The sequence below is a fragment of the Bombina bombina genome, chromosome 7 (assembly GCF_027579735.1).
Source record: "Bombina bombina isolate aBomBom1 chromosome 7, aBomBom1.pri, whole genome shotgun sequence".
Lineage (NCBI taxonomy): Eukaryota > Metazoa > Chordata > Amphibia > Anura > Bombinatoridae > Bombina > Bombina bombina.
In genome coordinates this window covers 574,248,740-574,271,240 of record NC_069505.1, presented here as the reverse complement: position 1 = coordinate 574,271,240, position 22,501 = coordinate 574,248,740, and the positions used below count along the sequence as shown (strand labels likewise).

The 22,501-nt window shown below is 41.6% G+C and overlaps 1 protein-coding gene across 2 annotated transcripts in view; it reads left to right on the top strand.

Annotated features, from left to right (window-relative positions):
* Positions 1-22,501, top strand: part of LOC128667088 (complement C2) — a 263,324-nt gene that overhangs the window by 70,520 nt on the left and 170,303 nt on the right. For both annotated transcript variants that reach the window (XM_053721978.1, XM_053721979.1), the window contains exon 3: positions 17,730-17,915. In XM_053721978.1, coding sequence (XP_053577953.1) covers positions 17,730-17,915 — 186 coding nt within the window. The remainder of the gene's footprint in view (positions 1-17,729; positions 17,916-22,501) is intronic.

Sequence of the window (22,501 nt, the reverse complement as noted above, 5' to 3'; positions counted from 1 at the left end):
AGAATGACACTGAGCTATATCTCTTTGTACCAGGGGAATGGATACTGAGCTATACCTCTTTGTACCAGGGAGAGGGATACTGGGCTATTTCTCTTTGTACCAGGGAGAGTGAGACTGAGCTATATCTCTTTGTACCAGGGAGACTGAGCTATATCTATTTGTACCAGGGAGATGGAGACTGAGCTATATCTCTTTGTACCAGGGAGAGGGTGACTGAGCTATATCTCTTTGTGCCAGGGAGAGGGAGACTGAGATATATCTCTTTGTACCAGGGAGACTGAGCTATATCTCTTTGTACCAGGGAGACTGAGCTATATCTCTTTGTACCAGGGAGACTGAGCTATATCTCTTTGTACCAAGGAGATGGAGACTGAGCTATATCTCTTTGTACCAGGGAGACTGAGCTATATCTCTTTGTACCAGGGAGAATGACACTGAGCTATATCTCTTTGTACCAGGGAGACAAAAGACTGAGCTATATCTCTTTGTGCCAGGGAGACTGAGCTATTTCTCTTTGTACCAGGGAGAGCAAGACAGAGCTATATCTCTTTGTACCAGGGAGATGGAGACTGAGCTATATCTCTTTGTACCAGGGGGATGAATACTGAGCTATATCTTTTTGTACCAGGGAGAGGGAGACTGAGCTATATCTCTTTGTACCAGGGAGAGGGAGACTGAGCTATATCTCTTTGTACTAGGGAGAGGGAGACTGAGCTATATCTCTTTGTACCAGGGAGATGGAGACTGAGCTGTTTCTCTTTGTATCAGGGAGAGGGTGACTGAGCTATATCTCTTTGTACCAGGGAGAGGGAGACTGAGATATATCTCTTTGTGCCAGGGAGAGGGAGACTGAGCTATAACTCTTTGTACCAGGGAGAGAGAGACTGAGCTATATCTCTTTGTACCAGGGAGAGGAAGACTGAGCTATTTCTCTTTGTACCAGGGAGATGGAGACTGAGCTGTTTCTCTTTGTATCAGGGAGAGGGTGACTGAGCTATATCTCTTTGTACCAGGGAGAGGGAGACTGAGATATATCTCTTTGTACCAGGTAGACTGAGCTATATCTCTTTGTACCAGGGAGACTGAGCTATATCTCTTTGTACCAGGGAGACTGAGCTATATCTCTTTGTGCTAAGGAGACTGAGCTATATCTCTTTGTACCAGGGAGAGGGAGACTGAGCTATATCTCTTTGTGCCAGGGAGACTGAGCTATATCTCTTTGTACCAGGGAGAGGGAGACTGAGCTATATCTCTTTGTACCAGGGAGAGGGAGACTGAGATATATCTCTTTGTACTAGGGAGACTGAGCTATATCTCTTTGTACCATGGAGATAGAATGAGCGATATCTCTTTGTACCAGGGAGAGAAAGACTGAGATATATCTCTTTGTACCATGGAGAGAGAATTAGCTATTTCTCTTTGTGCCAGGGAGAGGAAGACTGAGCTATATCTATTTCTACCACGGAGAGGGAGACTGAGCTATATCTCTTTGTACCAGGGAGAGGGAGACTGAGCTATATCTCTTTGTACCAGGGAGATGGAGACTGAGCTATATCTCTTTGTGCCATGGAGAGGGAGACTGAGCTATATCTCTTTGTGCCAGGGAGAGGGAGACTGAGCTATATCTCTTTGTACCAGGGAGACTGAGCTATATCTCTTTGTAACAGGGAGAGGAAGACTGAGCTATTTCTCTTTATTCCAAGGAGAGGGAGACTGAGCTATATCTCTTTGTGCCAGGGAGAGGGAGACTGAGCTATATCTCTTTGTGCCAGGAAGAGGCAGACTGAGCTAAATCTCTTTGTGCCAGGGAGAGGGAGACTGAGCTATATCTCTTTGTACCAGGGATACTGAGCTATATCTCTTTGTGCCAGGGAGAGGGAGACTGAGCTATATCTCTTTGTACCAGGGAGACTGAGCTATATCTATTTGTACCAGGGAGATGGAGACTGAGCTATATCTCTTCGTACCAGGGAGAGGGTGACTGAGCTATATCTCTTTGTGCCAGGGAGAGGGAGACTGAGATATATCTCTTTGTACCAGGGAGACTGAGCTATATCTCTTTGTACCAGGGAGACTGAGCTATATCTCTTTGTACCAGGGAGACTGAGCTATATCTCTTTGTGCTAAGGAGACTGAGGTATATCTCTTTGTACCAGGGAGAGAGAGACTGAGCTATATCTCTTTGTGCCAGGGAGACTGAGCTATATCTCTTTGTACCAGGGAGAGCAAGACAGAGCTATATCTCTTTGTACCAGGGAGATGGAGACTGAGCTATATCTCTTTGAACCAGGGGGATGAATACTGAGATATATCTCTTTGTACCAGGGAGACTGAGCTATATCTCTTTGTACCAGGGAGAGGGAGACTGAGCTATATCTCTTTGTACCAGGGAGAGGGAGACTGAGCTATATCTCTTTGTGCCAGGGAGACTGAGCTATATCTCTTTGTACCAGGGAGAGCAAGACAGAGCTATATCTCTTTGTACCAGGGAGATGGAGACTGAGCTATATCTCTTTGTACCAGGGAGAGGGAGACTGAGCTATATCTCTTTGTACCAGGGAGATGGAGACTGAGCTGTTTCTCTTTGTATCAGGGAGAGGGTGACTGAGCTATATCACTTTGTGCCAGGGAGAGGGAGACTGAGATATATCTCTTTGTGCCAGGGCGAGGGAGACTGAGCTATAACTCTTTGTACCAGGGAGAGAGAGACTGAGCTATATCTCTTTGTACCAGGGAGAGGAAGACTGAGCTATTTCTCTTTGTACCAAGGAGATGGAGACTGAGCTGTTTCTCTTTGTATCAGGGAGAGGGTGACTGAGCTATATCTCTTTGTACCAGGGAGAGGGAGACTGAGATATATCTCTTTGTACCAGGGAGACTGAGCTATATCTCTTTGTACCAGGGAGACTGAGCTATATCTCTTTGTACCAGGAAGACTGAGCTATATCTCTTTGTGCTAAGGAGACTGAGCTATATCTCTTTGTACCAGGGAGAGGGAGACTGAGCTATATCTCTTTGTGCCAGGGAGACTGAGTTATATCTCTTTGTACCAAGGAGATGGAGACTGAGCTATATCTCTTTGTGCCAGGGAGACTGAGCTATATCTCTTTGTACCAGGGAGACTGAGCTATATCTCTTTGTACCAGGGAGAATGACACTGAGCTATATCTCTTTGTACCAGGGGAATGGATACTGAGCTATACCTCTTTGTACCAGGGAGAGGGAGACTGAGCTATATCTCTTTGTGCCAGGGAGACTGAGCTATATCTCTTTGTACCAAGGAGATGGAGACTGAGCTATATCTCTTTGTACCAGGGAGACTGAGCTATATCTCTTTGTACCAGGGAGAATGAAACTGAGCTATATCTCTTTGTACCAGGGGAATGGATACTGAGCTATACCTCTTTGTACCAGGGAGAGTGAGACTGAGCTATATCTCTTTGTACCAGGGAGACTGAGCTATATCTATTTGTACCAGGGAGATGGAGACTGAGCTATATCTCTTTGTACCAGGGAGAGGGTGACTGAGCTATATCTCTTTGTGCCAGGGAGAGGGAGACTGAGATATATCTCTTTGTACCAGGGAGACTGAGCTATATCTCTTTGTACCAGGGAGACTGATCTATATCTCTTTGTACCAGGGAGTTTGAGCTATATCTCTTTGTACCAGGGAGACTGAGCTATATCTCTTTGTGCTAAGGAGACTGAGCTATATCTCTTTGTACCAGGGAGAGAGAGACTGAGCTATATCTCTTTGTGCCAGGGAGACTGAGCTATATCTCTTTGTACCAGGGAGAGCAAGACAGATCTATATCTCTTTGTACCAGGGAGATGGAGACTGAGCTATATCTCTTTGTACCAGGGGGATGAATACTGAGCTATATCTCTTTGTACCAGGGAGAGGGAGACTGAGCTATATCTCTTTGTACCAGGGAGAGGGAGACTGAGCTATATCTCTTTGTACCAGGGAGAGGGAGACTGAGCTATATCTCTTTGTACCAGGGAGAGGAAGACTGAGCTATTTCTCTTTTTACCAGGGAGATGGAGACTGAGCTGTTTCTCTTTGTATCAGGGAGAGGGTGACTGAGCTATATCTCTTTGTGCCAGGGAGAGGGAGACTGAGATATATCTCTTTGTGCCAGGGAGAGGGAGACTGAGCTATAACTCTTTGTACCAGGGAGAGAGAGACTGAGCTATATATATCTCTTTGTACCAGGGAGAGGAAGACTGAGCTATTTCTCTTTGTACCAGGGAGATGGAGACTGAGCTGTTTCTCTTTGTATCAGGGAGAGGGTGACTGAGCTATATCTCTTTGTACCAGGGAGAGGGAGACTGAGATATATCTCTTTGTACCAGGGAGACTGAGCTATATCTCTTTGTACTAGGGAGACTGAGCTATATCTCTTTGTACCAGGGAGACTGAGCTATATCTCTTTGTGCTAAGGAGACTGAGCTATATCTCTTTGTACCAGGGAGAGGGAGACTGAGCTATATCTCTTTGTGCCAGGGAGACTGAGCTATATCTCTTTGTACCAAGGAGATGGAGACTGAGCTATATCTCTTTGTACCAGGGGGATGAATACTGAGCTATATCTCTTTGTACCAGGGAGAGGGAGAGAAGCTATATCTCTTTGTACCAGGGAGAGGGAGACTGAGCTATATCTCTTTGTACCAGGGAGAGGAAGACTGAGCTATATCTCTTTGTACCAGGGAGAGGAAGACTGAGTTATATCTCTTTGTACCAGGGAGAGGGGGACTGAGCTATATCTCTTTGTACCAGGGAGAGGGAGACTTAGCTATATCTCTTTGTACCAGGGAGAGGAAGACTGAGCTATATCTCTTTGTACCAGGGAGAGGGAGACTGAGCTATATCTCTTTGTACCAGGGAGAGAGACTGAGCTATATCTCTTTGTACCAGGGAGAGGGAGACTGAGCTATATCTCTTTGTACCAGGGAGAGGGAGACTGAGATATATCTCTTTGTACTAGGGAGACTGAGCTATATCTCTTTGTACCATGGAGATAGAATGAGCGATATCTCTTTGTACCAGGGAGAGGAAGACTGAGCTATATCTCTTTGTACCAGGGAGAGGGAGACTGAGCTATATCTCTTTGTACCAGGGAGATGGAGACTGAGCTATATCTCTTTGTGCCAGGGAGAGGGAGACTGAGCTATATCTCTTTGTGCCAGGGAGAGGGAGACTGAGCTATATCTCTTTGTACCAGGGAGACTGAGCTATATCTCTTTGTACCAGGGAGACTGAGCTATATCTCTTTGTACCAGGGAGAGGAAGACTGAGCTATATCTCTTTATGCCAAGGAGAGGGAGACTGAGCTATATCTCTTTGTGCCAGGGAGAGGGAGACTGAGCTATATCTCTTTGTGCCAGGAAGAGGGAGACTGAGCTATATCTCTTTGTGCCAGGGAGAGGGAGACTGAGCTATATCTCTTTATAGTGAAAAAGGGTGTGTGTACAAGCGCTAAGGTAATCCCCAAGCTGTATCCAAACAGAGATCCTAACCAACCTCCAAAAAATATGCACAAGTAGTAAGAAGTGAATACAGCGCCAACAAGAGGCCAAGGGATAAATATACTCACAGAGAGATAAAAGAAGATTATTTAATGAACCATGTTAAAAAGCATCAGTAATAAAAGACTATATATAAAAAATGTAAAAAGCACATATAAATAAAATTACAAATACAGGAATATCTTACAGAAGCGGCTCAAAGGGCCAAAGCTGATAATTACAATAAAAACAGAGGTAATAACAGGTGATCAGTGTGAGTGGTACACCAGAATAAGAGTGTATACTGATAAAACAGAATTAGCCTAAGTGCAACTGTAGCAAGTGCATCAAGCAAAAAACTAATAAACAATAATACAAACAATAGTGTTCAAAATTAGTGTTACAAAAATAGTGTTCCAAAAAATAGAAAAATGCACTGCAGTGCAAAAAAAGGGGGGTAGCAAAATAATTGTATAGATACAATCAAGTAGTGAGTGAGTGCAAATGGATATAAAAATGCTAGCTACTTAATCCAGTGAGGTTAAGATATAATTAAATAAAATACACAATATGCAATAACATAAAAAATATAATACACAATATGCAATAACATAAAAAATAAAAAATAAAATATAAAATATAATCCAAAAAAGTGTTCAAAAAGTTGATCAACAAATGTTAGTGAAGAACAAAAATAAGTCAATCAAAACTAAAAAATGGAAAAAAAGGGTGATGAAAAGCAAGGTGAAAGTGAGGAAATTGATTCCTTCCAATGTTAGTTACTTTAACAGATCCAAATTCCTGAGTGTGGTTGCTGAAGTAGCTGATTGGATCCTAGCACCTGTCAGCTGCTCCTATGGTATCCTAAAAAGTGTCCCAATATGTCAACGCGTTTCTGCCCTCAAAAAAGGGCCTTTCTCAAGACTAGCTAGTCTTGAGATTGGAAGGAATCAATTGGAAGGAATCAATTTCCTCACTTTCACCTTGCTTTTCATCACCCTTTTTTTCCATTTTTTAGTTTTGATTGACTTATTTTTGTTCTTCACTAACATTTGTTGATCAACTTTTTGAACACTTTTTTGGATTATATTTTATATTTTATTTTTTATGTTATTGCATATTGTGTATTATATTTTTTATGTTATTGCATATTGTGTATTTTATTTAATTATATCTTAACCTCACTGGATTAAGTAGCTAGCATTTTTATATCCATTTGCACTCACTCACTACTTGATTGTATCTATACAATTATTTTGCTACCCCCCTTTTTTTGCACTGCAGTGCATTTTTCTATTTTTTGGAACACTATTTTTGTAACACTAATTTTGAACACTATTGTTTGTATTATTGTTTATTAGTTTTTTGCTTGATGCACTTGCTACAGTTGCACTTAGGCTAATTCTGTTTTATCAGTATACACTCTTATTCTGGTGTACCACTCACATTGATCACCTGTTATTACCTCTGTTTTTATTGTAATTATCAGCTTTGGCCCTTTGAGCCGCTTCTGTAAGATATTCCTGTATTTGTAATTTTATTTATATGTGCTTTTTACATTTTTTATATATAGTCTTTTATTACTGATGCTTTTTAACATGGTTCATTAAATAATCTTCTTTTATCTCTCTGTGAGTATATTTATCCCTTGGCCTCTTGTTGGCTCTGTATTCACTTCTTACTACTTGTCTATATCTCTTTATACCAGGGAGACTGAGCTATATCTCTTTGTGCCAGGGAGAGGGAGACTGAGCTATATCTCTTTGTACCAGGGAGAGGGAGACTGAGCTATATCTCTTTGTACCAGGGAGAGGAAGACTGAGCTATTTCTCTTTGTACCATTGAGATGGAGACTGAGCTGTTTCTCTTTGTATCAGGGAGAGGGTGACTGAGGTATATCTCTTTGTGCCAGGGAGAGGGAGACTGAGATATATCTCTTTGTGCCAGGGAGAGGGAGACTGAGCTATAACTCTTTGTACCAGGGAGAGAGAGCCTGAGCTATATCTCTTTGTACCAGGGAGAGGAAGACTGAGCTATTTCTCTTTGTACCAGGGAGATGGAGACTGAGCTGTTTCTCTATGTATCAGGGAGAGGGTGACTGAGCTATATCTCTTTGTACCAGGGAGAGGGAGACTGAGATATATCTCTTTGTACCAGGGAGACTGAGCTATATCTCTTTGTACCAGGGAGACTGAGCTATATCTCTTTGTGCTAAGGAGACTGAGCTATATCTCTTTGTACCAGGGAGAGGGAGACTGAGCTATATCTCTTTGTGCCAGGGAGACTGAGCTATATCTCTTTGTACCAAGGAGATGGAGACTGAGCTATATCTCTTTGTACCAGGGAGACTGAGCTATATCTCTTTGTACCAGGGAGAATGACACTGAGCTATATCTCTTTGTACCAGGGGAATGGATACTGAGCTATACCTCTTTGTACCAGGGAGAGGGATACTGGGCTATTTCTCTTTGTACCAGGGAGAGTGAGACTGAGCTATATCTCTTTGTACCAGGGAGACTGAGCTATATCTATTTGTACCAGGGAGATGGAGACTGAGCTATATCTCTTTGTACCAGGGAGAGGGTGACTGAGCTATATCTCTTTGTGCCAGGGAGAGGGAGACTGAGATATATCTCTTTGTACCAGGGAGACTGAGCTATATCTCTTTGTACCAGGGAGACTGAGCTATATCTCTTTGTACCAGGGAGACTGAGCTATATCTCTTTGTACCAAGGAGATGGAGACTGAGCTATATCTCTTTGTACCAGGGAGACTGAGCTATATCTCTTTGTACCAGGGAGAATGACACTGAGCTATATCTCTTTGTACCAGGGAGACAAAAGACTGAGCTATATCTCTTTGTGCCAGGGAGACTGAGCTATTTCTCTTTGTACCAGGGAGAGCAAGACAGAGCTATATCTCTTTGTACCAGGGAGATGGAGACTGAGCTATATCTCTTTGTACCAGGGGGATGAATACTGAGCTATATCTTTTTGTACCAGGGAGAGGGAGACTGAGCTATATCTCTTTGTACCAGGGAGAGGGAGACTGAGCTATATCTCTTTGTACTAGGGAGAGGGAGACTGAGCTATATCTCTTTGTACCAGGGAGATGGAGACTGAGCTGTTTCTCTTTGTATCAGGGAGAGGGTGACTGAGCTATATCTCTTTGTGCCAGGGAGAGGGAGACTGAGATATATCTCTTTGTGCCAGGGAGAGGGAGACTGAGCTATAACTCTTTGTACCAGGGAGAGAGAGACTGAGCTATATCTCTTTGTACCAGGGAGAGGAAGACTGAGCTATTTCTCTTTGTACCAGGGAGATGGAGACTGAGCTGTTTCTCTTTGTATCAGGGAGAGGGTGACTGAGCTATATCTCTTTGTACCAGGGAGAGGGAGACTGAGATATATCTCTTTGTACCAGGGAGACTGAGCTATATCTCTTTGTACCAGGGAGACTGAGCTATATCTCTTTGTGCTAAGGAGACTGAGCTATATCTCTTTGTACCAGGGAGAGGGAGACTGAGCTATATCTCTTTGTGCCAGGGAGACTGAGCTATATCTCTTTGTACCAGGGAGAGGGAGACTGAGCTATATCTCTTTGTACCAGGGAGAGGGAGACTGAGATATATCTCTTTGTACTAGGGAGACTGAGCTATATCTCTTTGTACCATGGAGATAGAATGAGCGATATCTCTTTGTACCAGGGAGAGAAAGACTGAGATATATCTCTTTGTACCATGGAGAGAGAATTAGCTATTTCTCTTTGTGCCAGGGAGAGGAAGACTGAGCTATATCTATTTCTACCACGGAGAGGGAGACTGAGCTATATCTCTTTGTACCAGGGAGAGGGAGACTGAGCTATATCTCTTTGTACCAGGGAGATGGAGACTGAGCTATATCTCTTTGTGCCATGGAGAGGGAGACTGAGCTATATCTCTTTGTGCCAGGGAGAGGGAGACTGAGCTATATCTCTTTGTACCAGGGAGACTGAGCTATATCTCTTTGTAACAGGGAGAGGAAGACTGAGCTATTTCTCTTTATTCCAAGGAGAGGGAGACTGAGCTATATCTCTTTGTGCCAGGGAGAGGGAGACTGAGCTATATCTCTTTGTGCCAGGAAGAGGCAGACTGAGCTAAATCTCTTTGTGCCAGGGAGAGGGAGACTGAGCTATATCTCTTTGTACCAGGGATACTGAGCTATATCTCTTTGTGCCAGGGAGAGGGAGACTGAGCTATATCTCTTTGTACCAGGGAGACTGAGCTATATCTATTTGTACCAGGGAGATGGAGACTGAGCTATATCTCTTCGTACCAGGGAGAGGGTGACTGAGCTATATCTCTTTGTGCCAGGGAGAGGGAGACTGAGATATATCTCTTTGTACCAGGGAGACTGAGCTATATCTCTTTGTACCAGGGAGACTGAGCTATATCTCTTTGTACCAGGGAGACTGAGCTATATCTCTTTGTGCTAAGGAGACTGAGGTATATCTCTTTGTACCAGGGAGAGAGAGACTGAGCTATATCTCTTTGTGCCAGGGAGACTGAGCTATATCTCTTTGTACCAGGGAGAGCAAGACAGAGCTATATCTCTTTGTACCAGGGAGATGGAGACTGAGCTATATCTCTTTGAACCAGGGGGATGAATACTGAGATATATCTCTTTGTACCAGGGAGACTGAGCTATATCTCTTTGTACCAGGGAGAGGGAGACTGAGCTATATCTCTTTGTACCAGGGAGAGGGAGACTGAGCTATATCTCTTTGTGCCAGGGAGACTGAGCTATATCTCTTTGTACCAGGGAGAGCAAGACAGAGCTATATCTCTTTGTACCAGGGAGATGGAGACTGAGCTATATCTCTTTGTACCAGGGAGAGGGAGACTGAGCTATATCTCTTTGTACCAGGGAGATGGAGACTGAGCTGTTTCTCTTTGTATCAGGGAGAGGGTGACTGAGCTATATCACTTTGTGCCAGGGAGAGGGAGACTGAGATATATCTCTTTGTGCCAGGGCGAGGGAGACTGAGCTATAACTCTTTGTACCAGGGAGAGAGAGACTGAGCTATATCTCTTTGTACCAGGGAGAGGAAGACTGAGCTATTTCTCTTTGTACCAAGGAGATGGAGACTGAGCTGTTTCTCTTTGTATCAGGGAGAGGGTGACTGAGCTATATCTCTTTGTACCAGGGAGAGGGAGACTGAGATATATCTCTTTGTACCAGGGAGACTGAGCTATATCTCTTTGTACCAGGGAGACTGAGCTATATCTCTTTGTACCAGGAAGACTGAGCTATATCTCTTTGTGCTAAGGAGACTGAGCTATATCTCTTTGTACCAGGGAGAGGGAGACTGAGCTATATCTCTTTGTGCCAGGGAGACTGAGTTATATCTCTTTGTACCAAGGAGATGGAGACTGAGCTATATCTCTTTGTGCCAGGGAGACTGAGCTATATCTCTTTGTACCAGGGAGACTGAGCTATATCTCTTTGTACCAGGGAGAATGACACTGAGCTATATCTCTTTGTACCAGGGGAATGGATACTGAGCTATACCTCTTTGTACCAGGGAGAGGGAGACTGAGCTATATCTCTTTGTGCCAGGGAGACTGAGCTATATCTCTTTGTACCAAGGAGATGGAGACTGAGCTATATCTCTTTGTACCAGGGAGACTGAGCTATATCTCTTTGTACCAGGGAGAATGAAACTGAGCTATATCTCTTTGTACCAGGGGAATGGATACTGAGCTATACCTCTTTGTACCAGGGAGAGTGAGACTGAGCTATATCTCTTTGTACCAGGGAGACTGAGCTATATCTATTTGTACCAGGGAGATGGAGACTGAGCTATATCTCTTTGTACCAGGGAGAGGGTGACTGAGCTATATCTCTTTGTGCCAGGGAGAGGGAGACTGAGATATATCTCTTTGTACCAGGGAGACTGAGCTATATCTCTTTGTACCAGGGAGACTGATCTATATCTCTTTGTACCAGGGAGTTTGAGCTATATCTCTTTGTACCAGGGAGACTGAGCTATATCTCTTTGTGCTAAGGAGACTGAGCTATATCTCTTTGTACCAGGGAGAGAGAGACTGAGCTATATCTCTTTGTGCCAGGGAGACTGAGCTATATCTCTTTGTACCAGGGAGAGCAAGACAGATCTATATCTCTTTGTACCAGGGAGATGGAGACTGAGCTATATCTCTTTGTACCAGGGGGATGAATACTGAGCTATATCTCTTTGTACCAGGGAGAGGGAGACTGAGCTATATCTCTTTGTACCAGGGAGAGGGAGACTGAGCTATATCTCTTTGTACCAGGGAGAGGGAGACTGAGCTATATCTCTTTGTACCAGGGAGAGGAAGACTGAGCTATTTCTCTTTTTACCAGGGAGATGGAGACTGAGCTGTTTCTCTTTGTATCAGGGAGAGGGTGACTGAGCTATATCTCTTTGTGCCAGGGAGAGGGAGACTGAGATATATCTCTTTGTGCCAGGGAGAGGGAGACTGAGCTATAACTCTTTGTACCAGGGAGAGAGAGACTGAGCTATATATATCTCTTTGTACCAGGGAGAGGAAGACTGAGCTATTTCTCTTTGTACCAGGGAGATGGAGACTGAGCTGTTTCTCTTTGTATCAGGGAGAGGGTGACTGAGCTATATCTCTTTGTACCAGGGAGAGGGAGACTGAGATATATCTCTTTGTACCAGGGAGACTGAGCTATATCTCTTTGTACTAGGGAGACTGAGCTATATCTCTTTGTACCAGGGAGACTGAGCTATATCTCTTTGTGCTAAGGAGACTGAGCTATATCTCTTTGTACCAGGGAGAGGGAGACTGAGCTATATCTCTTTGTGCCAGGGAGACTGAGCTATATCTCTTTGTACCAAGGAGATGGAGACTGAGCTATATCTCTTTGTACCAGGGGGATGAATACTGAGCTATATCTCTTTGTACCAGGGAGAGGGAGAGAAGCTATATCTCTTTGTACCAGGGAGAGGGAGACTGAGCTATATCTCTTTGTACCAGGGAGAGGAAGACTGAGCTATATCTCTTTGTACCAGGGAGAGGAAGACTGAGTTATATCTCTTTGTACCAGGGAGAGGGGGACTGAGCTATATCTCTTTGTACCAGGGAGAGGGAGACTTAGCTATATCTCTTTGTACCAGGGAGAGGAAGACTGAGCTATATCTCTTTGTACCAGGGAGAGGGAGACTGAGCTATATCTCTTTGTACCAGGGAGAGAGACTGAGCTATATCTCTTTGTACCAGGGAGAGGGAGACTGAGCTATATCTCTTTGTACCAGGGAGAGGGAGACTGAGATATATCTCTTTGTACTAGGGAGACTGAGCTATATCTCTTTGTACCATGGAGATAGAATGAGCGATATCTCTTTGTACCAGGGAGAGGAAGACTGAGCTATATCTCTTTGTACCAGGGAGAGGGAGACTGAGCTATATCTCTTTGTACCAGGGAGATGGAGACTGAGCTATATCTCTTTGTGCCAGGGAGAGGGAGACTGAGCTATATCTCTTTGTGCCAGGGAGAGGGAGACTGAGCTATATCTCTTTGTACCAGGGAGACTGAGCTATATCTCTTTGTACCAGGGAGACTGAGCTATATCTCTTTGTACCAGGGAGAGGAAGACTGAGCTATATCTCTTTATGCCAAGGAGAGGGAGACTGAGCTATATCTCTTTGTGCCAGGGAGAGGGAGACTGAGCTATATCTCTTTGTGCCAGGAAGAGGGAGACTGAGCTATATCTCTTTGTGCCAGGGAGAGGGAGACTGAGCTATATCTCTTTATAGTGAAAAAGGGTGTGTGTACAAGCGCTAAGGTAATCCCCAAGCTGTATCCAAACAGAGATCCTAACCAACCTCCAAAAAATATGCACAAGTAGTAAGAAGTGAATACAGCGCCAACAAGAGGCCAAGGGATAAATATACTCACAGAGAGATAAAAGAAGATTATTTAATGAACCATGTTAAAAAGCATCAGTAATAAAAGACTATATATAAAAAATGTAAAAAGCACATATAAATAAAATTACAAATACAGGAATATCTTACAGAAGCGGCTCAAAGGGCCAAAGCTGATAATTACAATAAAAACAGAGGTAATAACAGGTGATCAGTGTGAGTGGTACACCAGAATAAGAGTGTATACTGATAAAACAGAATTAGCCTAAGTGCAACTGTAGCAAGTGCATCAAGCAAAAAACTAATAAACAATAATACAAACAATAGTGTTCAAAATTAGTGTTACAAAAATAGTGTTCCAAAAAATAGAAAAATGCACTGCAGTGCAAAAAAAGGGGGGTAGCAAAATAATTGTATAGATACAATCAAGTAGTGAGTGAGTGCAAATGGATATAAAAATGCTAGCTACTTAATCCAGTGAGGTTAAGATATAATTAAATAAAATACACAATATGCAATAACATAAAAAATATAATACACAATATGCAATAACATAAAAAATAAAAAATAAAATATAAAATATAATCCAAAAAAGTGTTCAAAAAGTTGATCAACAAATGTTAGTGAAGAACAAAAATAAGTCAATCAAAACTAAAAAATGGAAAAAAAGGGTGATGAAAAGCAAGGTGAAAGTGAGGAAATTGATTCCTTCCAATGTTAGTTACTTTAACAGATCCAAATTCCTGAGTGTGGTTGCTGAAGTAGCTGATTGGATCCTAGCACCTGTCAGCTGCTCCTATGGTATCCTAAAAAGTGTCCCAATATGTCAACGCGTTTCTGCCCTCAAAAAAGGGCCTTTCTCAAGACTAGCTAGTCTTGAGATTGGAAGGAATCAATTGGAAGGAATCAATTTCCTCACTTTCACCTTGCTTTTCATCACCCTTTTTTTCCATTTTTTAGTTTTGATTGACTTATTTTTGTTCTTCACTAACATTTGTTGATCAACTTTTTGAACACTTTTTTGGATTATATTTTATATTTTATTTTTTATGTTATTGCATATTGTGTATTATATTTTTTATGTTATTGCATATTGTGTATTTTATTTAATTATATCTTAACCTCACTGGATTAAGTAGCTAGCATTTTTATATCCATTTGCACTCACTCACTACTTGATTGTATCTATACAATTATTTTGCTACCCCCCTTTTTTTGCAGTGCAGTGCATTTTTCTATTTTTTGGAACACTATTTTTGTAACACTAATTTTGAACACTATTGTTTGTATTATTGTTTATTAGTTTTTTGCTTGATGCACTTGCTACAGTTGCACTTAGGCTAATTCTGTTTTATCAGTATACACTCTTATTCTGGTGTACCACTCACATTGATCACCTGTTATTACCTCTGTTTTTATTGTAATTATCAGCTTTGGCCCTTTGAGCCGCTTCTGTAAGATATTCCTGTATTTGTAATTTTATTTATATGTGCTTTTTACATTTTTTATATATAGTCTTTTATTACTGATGCTTTTTAACATAGTTCATTAAATAATCTTCTTTTATCTCTCTGTGAGTATATTTATCCCTTGGCCTCTTGTTGGCTCTGTATTCACTTCTTACTACTTGTCTATATCTCTTTATACCAGGGAGACTGAGCTATATCTCTTTGTGCCAGGGAGAGGGAGACTGAGCTATATCTCTTTGTACCAGGGAGACTGAGCTATATCTCTTTGTACCATGGAGATGGAGACTGAGCTATATCTCTTTGTACCAGGGAGAGGGAGACTGAGCTATATCTCTTTGTACCAGGGAGAGGGAGACTGAGCTATATCTCTTTGTACCAGGGAGAGGGAGACTGAGCTATATCTCTTTGTACCAGGGAGAGAGAGACTGAGCTATATCTCTTTGTGCCAGGGAGAGGAAGACTGAGCTATATCTCTTTGTACCAGGGAGATGGAGACTGAGCTATATCTCTTTGTGCCAGGGAGAGCGATACTGAGCTATATCTCTTTGTGCCAGGGAGAGGGAGACTGAGCTATATCTCTTTGTACCAGGGAGACTGAGCTATATCTCTTTGTACCAGGGAGATTAAGCTATATCTCTTTGTACCAGGGAGAGGAAGACTGAGCTATATCTCTTTGTGCCAAGGAGAGAGAGACTGAGCTATATCTCTTTGTGCCAGGGAGAGGGAGACTGAGCTATATCTCTTTGTGCCAAGAAGAGGGAGACTGAGCTATATCTCTTTGTACCAGGGAGACTGAGCTATATCTCTTTGTGCCAGGGAGAGGGAGACTGAGCTATATCTCTTTGTACCAGGGAAACTGAGCTATATCTCTTTGTACCATGGAGATGGAGACTGAGCTATATCTCTTTGTACCAGGGAGAGGGAGACTGAGCTATATCTCTTTGTACTAGGGAGAGGGAGACTGAGCTATATCTCTTTGTACCAGGGAGAGGGAGACTGAGCTATATCTCTTTGTACCAGGGACAGGAAGACTGAGCTATATCTCTTTGTACCAGGGAGAGGGAGACTGAGCTATATCTCTTTGTACCAGGGAGAGGGAGACTGAGCTATATCTCTTTGTACCAGGGAGACTGAGCTATATCTCTTTGTACCAGGGAGACTGAGCTATATCTCTTTGTACCAGGGAGACTGAGCTATATATATTTGTACCAGGGAGACTGATCTATATCTCTTTGTGCCAGGGAGAGAGAGACTGAGCTATATCTCTTTGTACCAGGGAGACTGAGCTATATCTCTTTGTACCAGGGAGACTGAGCTATATCTCTTTGTGCCAGGGAGAGGGATACTGAGCTATATCTCTTTGTACCAGGGAGACTGAGCTATATCTCTTTGTACCATGGAGATGGAGACTGAGCTATATCTCTTTGTACCAGGGAGAGGGAGACTGAGCTATAGCTCTTTGTACTAGGGAGAGGGAGACTGAGCTATATCTCTTTGTACCAGGGAGACTGAGCTATATCTCTTTGTACCAGGGAGACTGAGCTATATCTCTTTGTACCAGGGAGACTGAGCTATATCTCTTTGTACCAGGGAGACTGAGCTATATCTCTTTGTACCAGGGAGAGGGAGACTGAGCTATATCTCTTTGTACCATTAGGAGAGAGACTGAGCTATATCTCTTTGTACCATGGAGATGGAGACTGAGCTATATCTCTTTGTACCAGGGAGAGGGAGACTGAGCTATAGCTCTTTGTACTAGGGAGAGGGAGACTGAGCTATATCTCTTTGTACCAGGGAGACTGAGCTATATCTCTTTGTACCAGGGAGACTGAGCTATATCTCTTTGTACCAGGGAGACTGAGCTATATCTCTTTGTACCAGGGAGACTGAGCTATATCTCTTTGTACCAGGGAGAGGGAGACTGAGCTATATCTCTTTGTACCATTAGGAGAGAGACTGAGCTATATCTCTTTGTACCAGGGAGACTGAGCTATATCTCTTTGTACCAGGGAGACTGAGCTATATCTCTTTGTACCAGGGAGACTGAGCTATATCTCTTTGTACCAGGGAGAGGGAGACTGAGCTATATCTCTTTGTACCATTAGGAGAGAGACTGAGCTATATCTCTTTGTACCATTAGCAGAGAGACTGAGCTATATCTTAGTGCCCTGAGGGAGAAACTGAGCTATAACTCTGAGTCTCAAGGAAAAGGAGACTAGGCTATATTTGTACCAAGGAGAAGGAGACTAGTCTATATTTGTACCAAGGAGAAGGAGACTAGTCTATATTTGTACCAAGGAGAAGGAGACTAGGCTATATTTGTACCAAGGAGAAGGAGACTAGTCTATATTTGTACCAAGGAGAAGGAGACTAGGCTATATTTGTACCAAGGAGAAGGAGACTAGGCTATATTTGTACCAAGGAGAAGGAGACTAGGCTATATTTGTACCAAGGAGAAGGAGACTAGTCTATATTTGTACCAAGGAGAAGGAGACTAGGCTATATTTGTACCAAGGAGAAGGAGACTAGTCTATATTTGTACCAAGGAGAAGGAGACTAGGCTATATTTGTACCAAGGGGAAGGAGACTAGTCTATATTTGTACAAAGGAGAAGGAGACTAGGCTATATTTGTACCAAGGAGAAGGAGACTTGGTTATATATCTTTCTAGTAGCAAGAGTGAGACTAAACTATATTATGTACAGTTAGACTGAGATATAAGTAAGTAATTGCCAATGAGTAGGACATTAACTAATGCTAGGTGGGGAGGGGTACCTGAGTTATGTGTATTAGAGGGAACTGAGAGTGAACTATTTCTCACTAAATATTTTATTGCCTTTAGACATGAGGTGCCCTCCTCCAGGGAATTTTGAGAATGGTGAATACTCTCCTAGAAAGGATAAATTTGTTGTTGGAGAAAATATCACCTTTTTCTGTAATGACGGCTACACCCTGCGAGGATCAGTGGAAAGAACGTGCAGGAGGAACGCAAGGTGGAGTGGAGTGACCGCAGTGTGTGATGATCAAAGTAAGTGGTTTTGAAGCTAATACAGAGAAGCATTTATGAGGATGAATTGTAGAAAATAAAGGAGTGATAGCAATGACTAAAACTCCAATCCAACTTATACTTGGATCACATAAAATTGTGGTGTTGAAGTTAAGGAAGGAATCCTCTTTAATGGAGAAGGACTTGCCATAAAACTTAAATATATATGACTTTTTAAAATAGACTATTTATTGTCATCATGAACTCAAGTGATGGAGATGACAATTAGGTTAAAAGACCATTAAATACAGTAGAATGATGCAATTCTACTGTATTTAAAGGGACATTAAACCCACATTTTTTTCTTTCATGATTCAAATAGAGAATACAATGTTAAACAACTTTCTAATTTACTTCTATTATCTAATTTGCTTTTATGTCTTGATATTCATTCCTGAAAAGCATATCTAGATAGGCTCAGGTGCTGCTGATTGGCGGCTGCACATAGATGCCTCATGTGATTGGCTGACCCATGTGCATTGCTTTTTCTTTAACATAGGATATCTAAAGAATGAAGCAAATTAGATCATAGAAGTAAATTCAAATGTTGTTTAAATTTGTATTCTCTGTCTGAATCATGAAATACAATTTTGGGTTTAATGTCCCTTTAATGGTCTTTGAACCTAATTGTCATCTCCATCACTTGAGTTCATGATGACAATAAATAGTCTATTTTAAAAATAATTACATCATTTAAAATTAATGCAATAACACTTAGGGCTGATGTATTAACTGGTGTGCGGGCAAGCTTCTCCACCTGAGATGTTCTCTGCCTACCTTGGCTAGATGCAGGCAGCGGATCTGATCATCTGCTGGACCGTAAGAATCTTTACACACTTCATTAAGTGAGTAATGCTCACCTGTCAATCACCTTGAGCGAGGAAGTTTAAGGGGATTTCTCTTTGCCCCCTTACGCTGCTTTGTAGATGGAGCCCTCAGAAAGTGTGCATATAAAACAACTGTGATGATAATGGATGTCAATTGGAAAATCTCTTAAAATGACATTTTCTATCTAGACCACGCTATTAGACCCTCCCTCCCGAAAGCTTGCTAAAATAGTGCGGTATCGTAGGCGGCACCCACAAAGAAAGACCAGTTCATTAAGGGGTTAAACATCTTTCCAATTTACTTATATTAGCACATATGCTTCATTCACTTAGTATCCCTTATTAAAGGAGCAACAATGCACGACTGGGAGCTAGCTAAACTAATATGGTGATCCAACGACAAGGGGCATATAGGCATATTTATGTGCAGCCACCACATATACATACATTGGAAAGCTGTTTAAAGTTTTTTGATCTATCTGAATCATGAAAGACAAACATTTGTTTTCATGTCCCTTTAAGCAACAGTGAAAAGTGATCTGTCTCAATGAAATATCCAAAAGAAGGAGTTGTTGATTAAACTGTTTATACTGTCGCATAATACCAGCAACACAGGAAGCCAAAGTAGCATCACATTAACAATTAATTAAAAAAAAAATATTCCATAAAAAAAACAAAATGTATGCTTAGCTGATAAATTATTTTCTTTCCTGGCATGGAGAATCCACAATTCCATTTAATACTGTTGGGAAATTCAACTCCTGGCCACCAGGAGGAGGCAAAGACACCCCAACAAAGTTTAAGTATCCCTCCCATTTCCCACACTCCCCAGTAATTCTTTGCCTCTGTAACAAGGAGGAATCAAAGATAATGCTTTGAAGAAAAATGAATCTTTAATGGGTAGTTCCCTTCAAGATAAAATATTTATTGTATAACCAATTAGCACATCTAGGCAAGAATCAGCACTTAGCTCTGCTTTTTAAAGATAATTTCCAAAAATCAATATTAATTTAAAGGGATATGATTCATGATTCAGATAGAGCATGCAATTCTTAACAACTTTCTAATTGACTTCTATTATCAAATTTTCCTCATTCTCTTGGTATGCTTTGTTGAAAAGCAGGGACGTTAGCTCAGGAGCGTGCATGTGTTTGGCGCACTATATGGCAGCAGTTTTGCAAGAATGGTCTCCATTTGCAAGAGCACTAGATGGCAGCACTATTTCCTGATATGTGGTGCTAATGTTATACATTAGCAAGAGCACTAGATGGCAGCACTATTTCCTGTCACGTAGTACTAATATTAAACATTAACAAGAGCACTAGAGGGCAGCACTATTTCCTGTCATGTAGTACTAATATTATACATTAACAAGAGCACTAGAGGGCAGCACTATTTCCTGTCATGTAGTACTAATGTTATACATTAGCAAGAGCACTAGAGGGCAGCACTATTTCCTGTCATGTAGTACTAATGTTATACATTAGAAAGAGCACTAGATGGCAGCACTATTTCCTGACATGTGGTGCTAATGTTATACATTAGCAAGAGCACTAGATGGCAGCACTATTTCCTGTCATGTAGTACTAATGTTATACATTAGCAAGAGCACTAGAGGGCAGTGCTATTTCCTGTCATGTAATACTAATGTTATACATTAGCAAGAGCACTAGATGGCAGCACTATTTCCTGTCATGTAGTGCTAATGTTATACATTAGCAAGAGCACTAGATGGCAGCACTATTTCCTGTCATGTACTACTAATGTTATACATTAACAAGAGCACTAGAGGGCAGCACTATTTCCTGTCATGTAGTACTAATGTTATACATTAGCAAGAGCACTAGAGGGCAGCACTATTTCCTGTCATGTAATACTAATGTTATACATTAGCAAGAGCACTAGATGGCAGCACTATTTCCTGTCATGTAGTACTAATGTTATACATTAGCAAGAGCACTAGATGGCAGCACTATTTCCTGTCATATAGTGCTAATGTTATACATTAGCAAGAGCACTAGAGGGCAGCACTATTTCCTGTCATGTAGTACTAATGTTATACATTAGCAAGAGCACTAGAGGGCAGCACTATTTCCTGTCATGTAGTACTAATGTTATACATTAGCAAGAGCACTAGATGGCAGCACTATTTCCTGTCATGTAGTACTAATGTTATACATTAGCAAGAGCACTAGAGGGCAGCGCTATTTCCTGTCATGTAATACTAATGTTATACATTAGCAAGAGCACTAGATGGCAGCACTATTTCCTGTCATGTAGTGCTAATGTTATACATTAGCAAGAGCACTAGATGGCAGCACTATTTCCTGTCATGTACTACTAATGTTATACATTAACAAGAGCACTAGAGGGCAGCACTATTTCCTGTCATGTAGTACTAATGTTATACATTAGCAAGAGCACTAGAGGGCAGCACTATTTCCTGTCATGTAATACTAATGTTATACATTAGCAAGAGCACTAGATGGCAGCACTATTTCCTGTCATGTAGTACTAATGTTATACATTAGCAAGAGCACTAGATGGCAGCACTATTTCCTGTCATATAGTGCTAATGTTATACATTAGCAAGAGCACTAGAGGGCAGCACTATTTCCTGTCATGTAGTACTAATGTTATACATTAGCAAGAGCACTAGAGGGCAGCACTATTTCCTGTCATGTAGTACTAATGTTATACATTAGCAAGAGCACTAGAGGGCAGCACTATTTCCTGTCATGTAGTACTAATGTTATACATTAGCAAGAGCACTAGAGGGCAGCGCTATTTCCTGTCATGTAATACTAATGTTATACATTAGCAAGAGCACTAGATGGCAGCACTATTTCCTGTCATGTAGTGCTAATGTTATACATTAGCAAGAGCACTAGATGGCAGCACTATTTCCTGTCATGTACTACTAATGTTATACATTAACAAGAGCACTAGAGGGCAGCACTATTTCCTGTCATGTAGTACTAATGTTATACATTAGCAAGAGCACTAGAGGGCAGCACTATTTCCTGTCATGTAATACTAATGTTATACATTAGCAAGAGCACTAGATGGCAGCACTATTTCCTGTCATGTAGTACTAATGTTATACATTAGCAAGAGCACTAGATGGCAGCACTATTTCCTGTCATATAGTGCTAATGTTATACATTAGCAAGAGCACTAGAGGGCAGCACTATTTCCTGTCATGTAGTACTAATGTTATACATTAGCAAGAGCACTAGAGGGCAGCACTATTTCCTGTCATGTAGTACTAATGTTATACATTAGCAAGAGCACTAGATGGCAGCATTATTTCCTGACATGTGGTGCTAATGTTATACATTAGCAAGAGCACTAGATGGCAGCACTACTTCCTGTCATGTAGTACTAATGTTATACATTAGCAAGAGCACTAGATGGCAGCACTATTTCCTGTCATGTAGTACTAATGTTATACATTAGCAAGAACACTAGATGGCAGCACTATTTCCTGTCATATAGTGCTAATGTTATCTATTCGCAAGAGCACTACAGGGCAGCACTATTTCCTGTCATGTAGTACTAATGTTATACATTAGCAAGAGCACTAGATGGCAGCACTATTTCCTGTCATGTAGTGCTAATGTTATACATTAGCAAGATAACTAGATGGCAGCACTATTTCCTGTCATGTAGTACTAATGTTATACATTAGCAAGAGCACTAGATGGCAGCACTATTTCCTGTCATGTAGTACTAATGTTA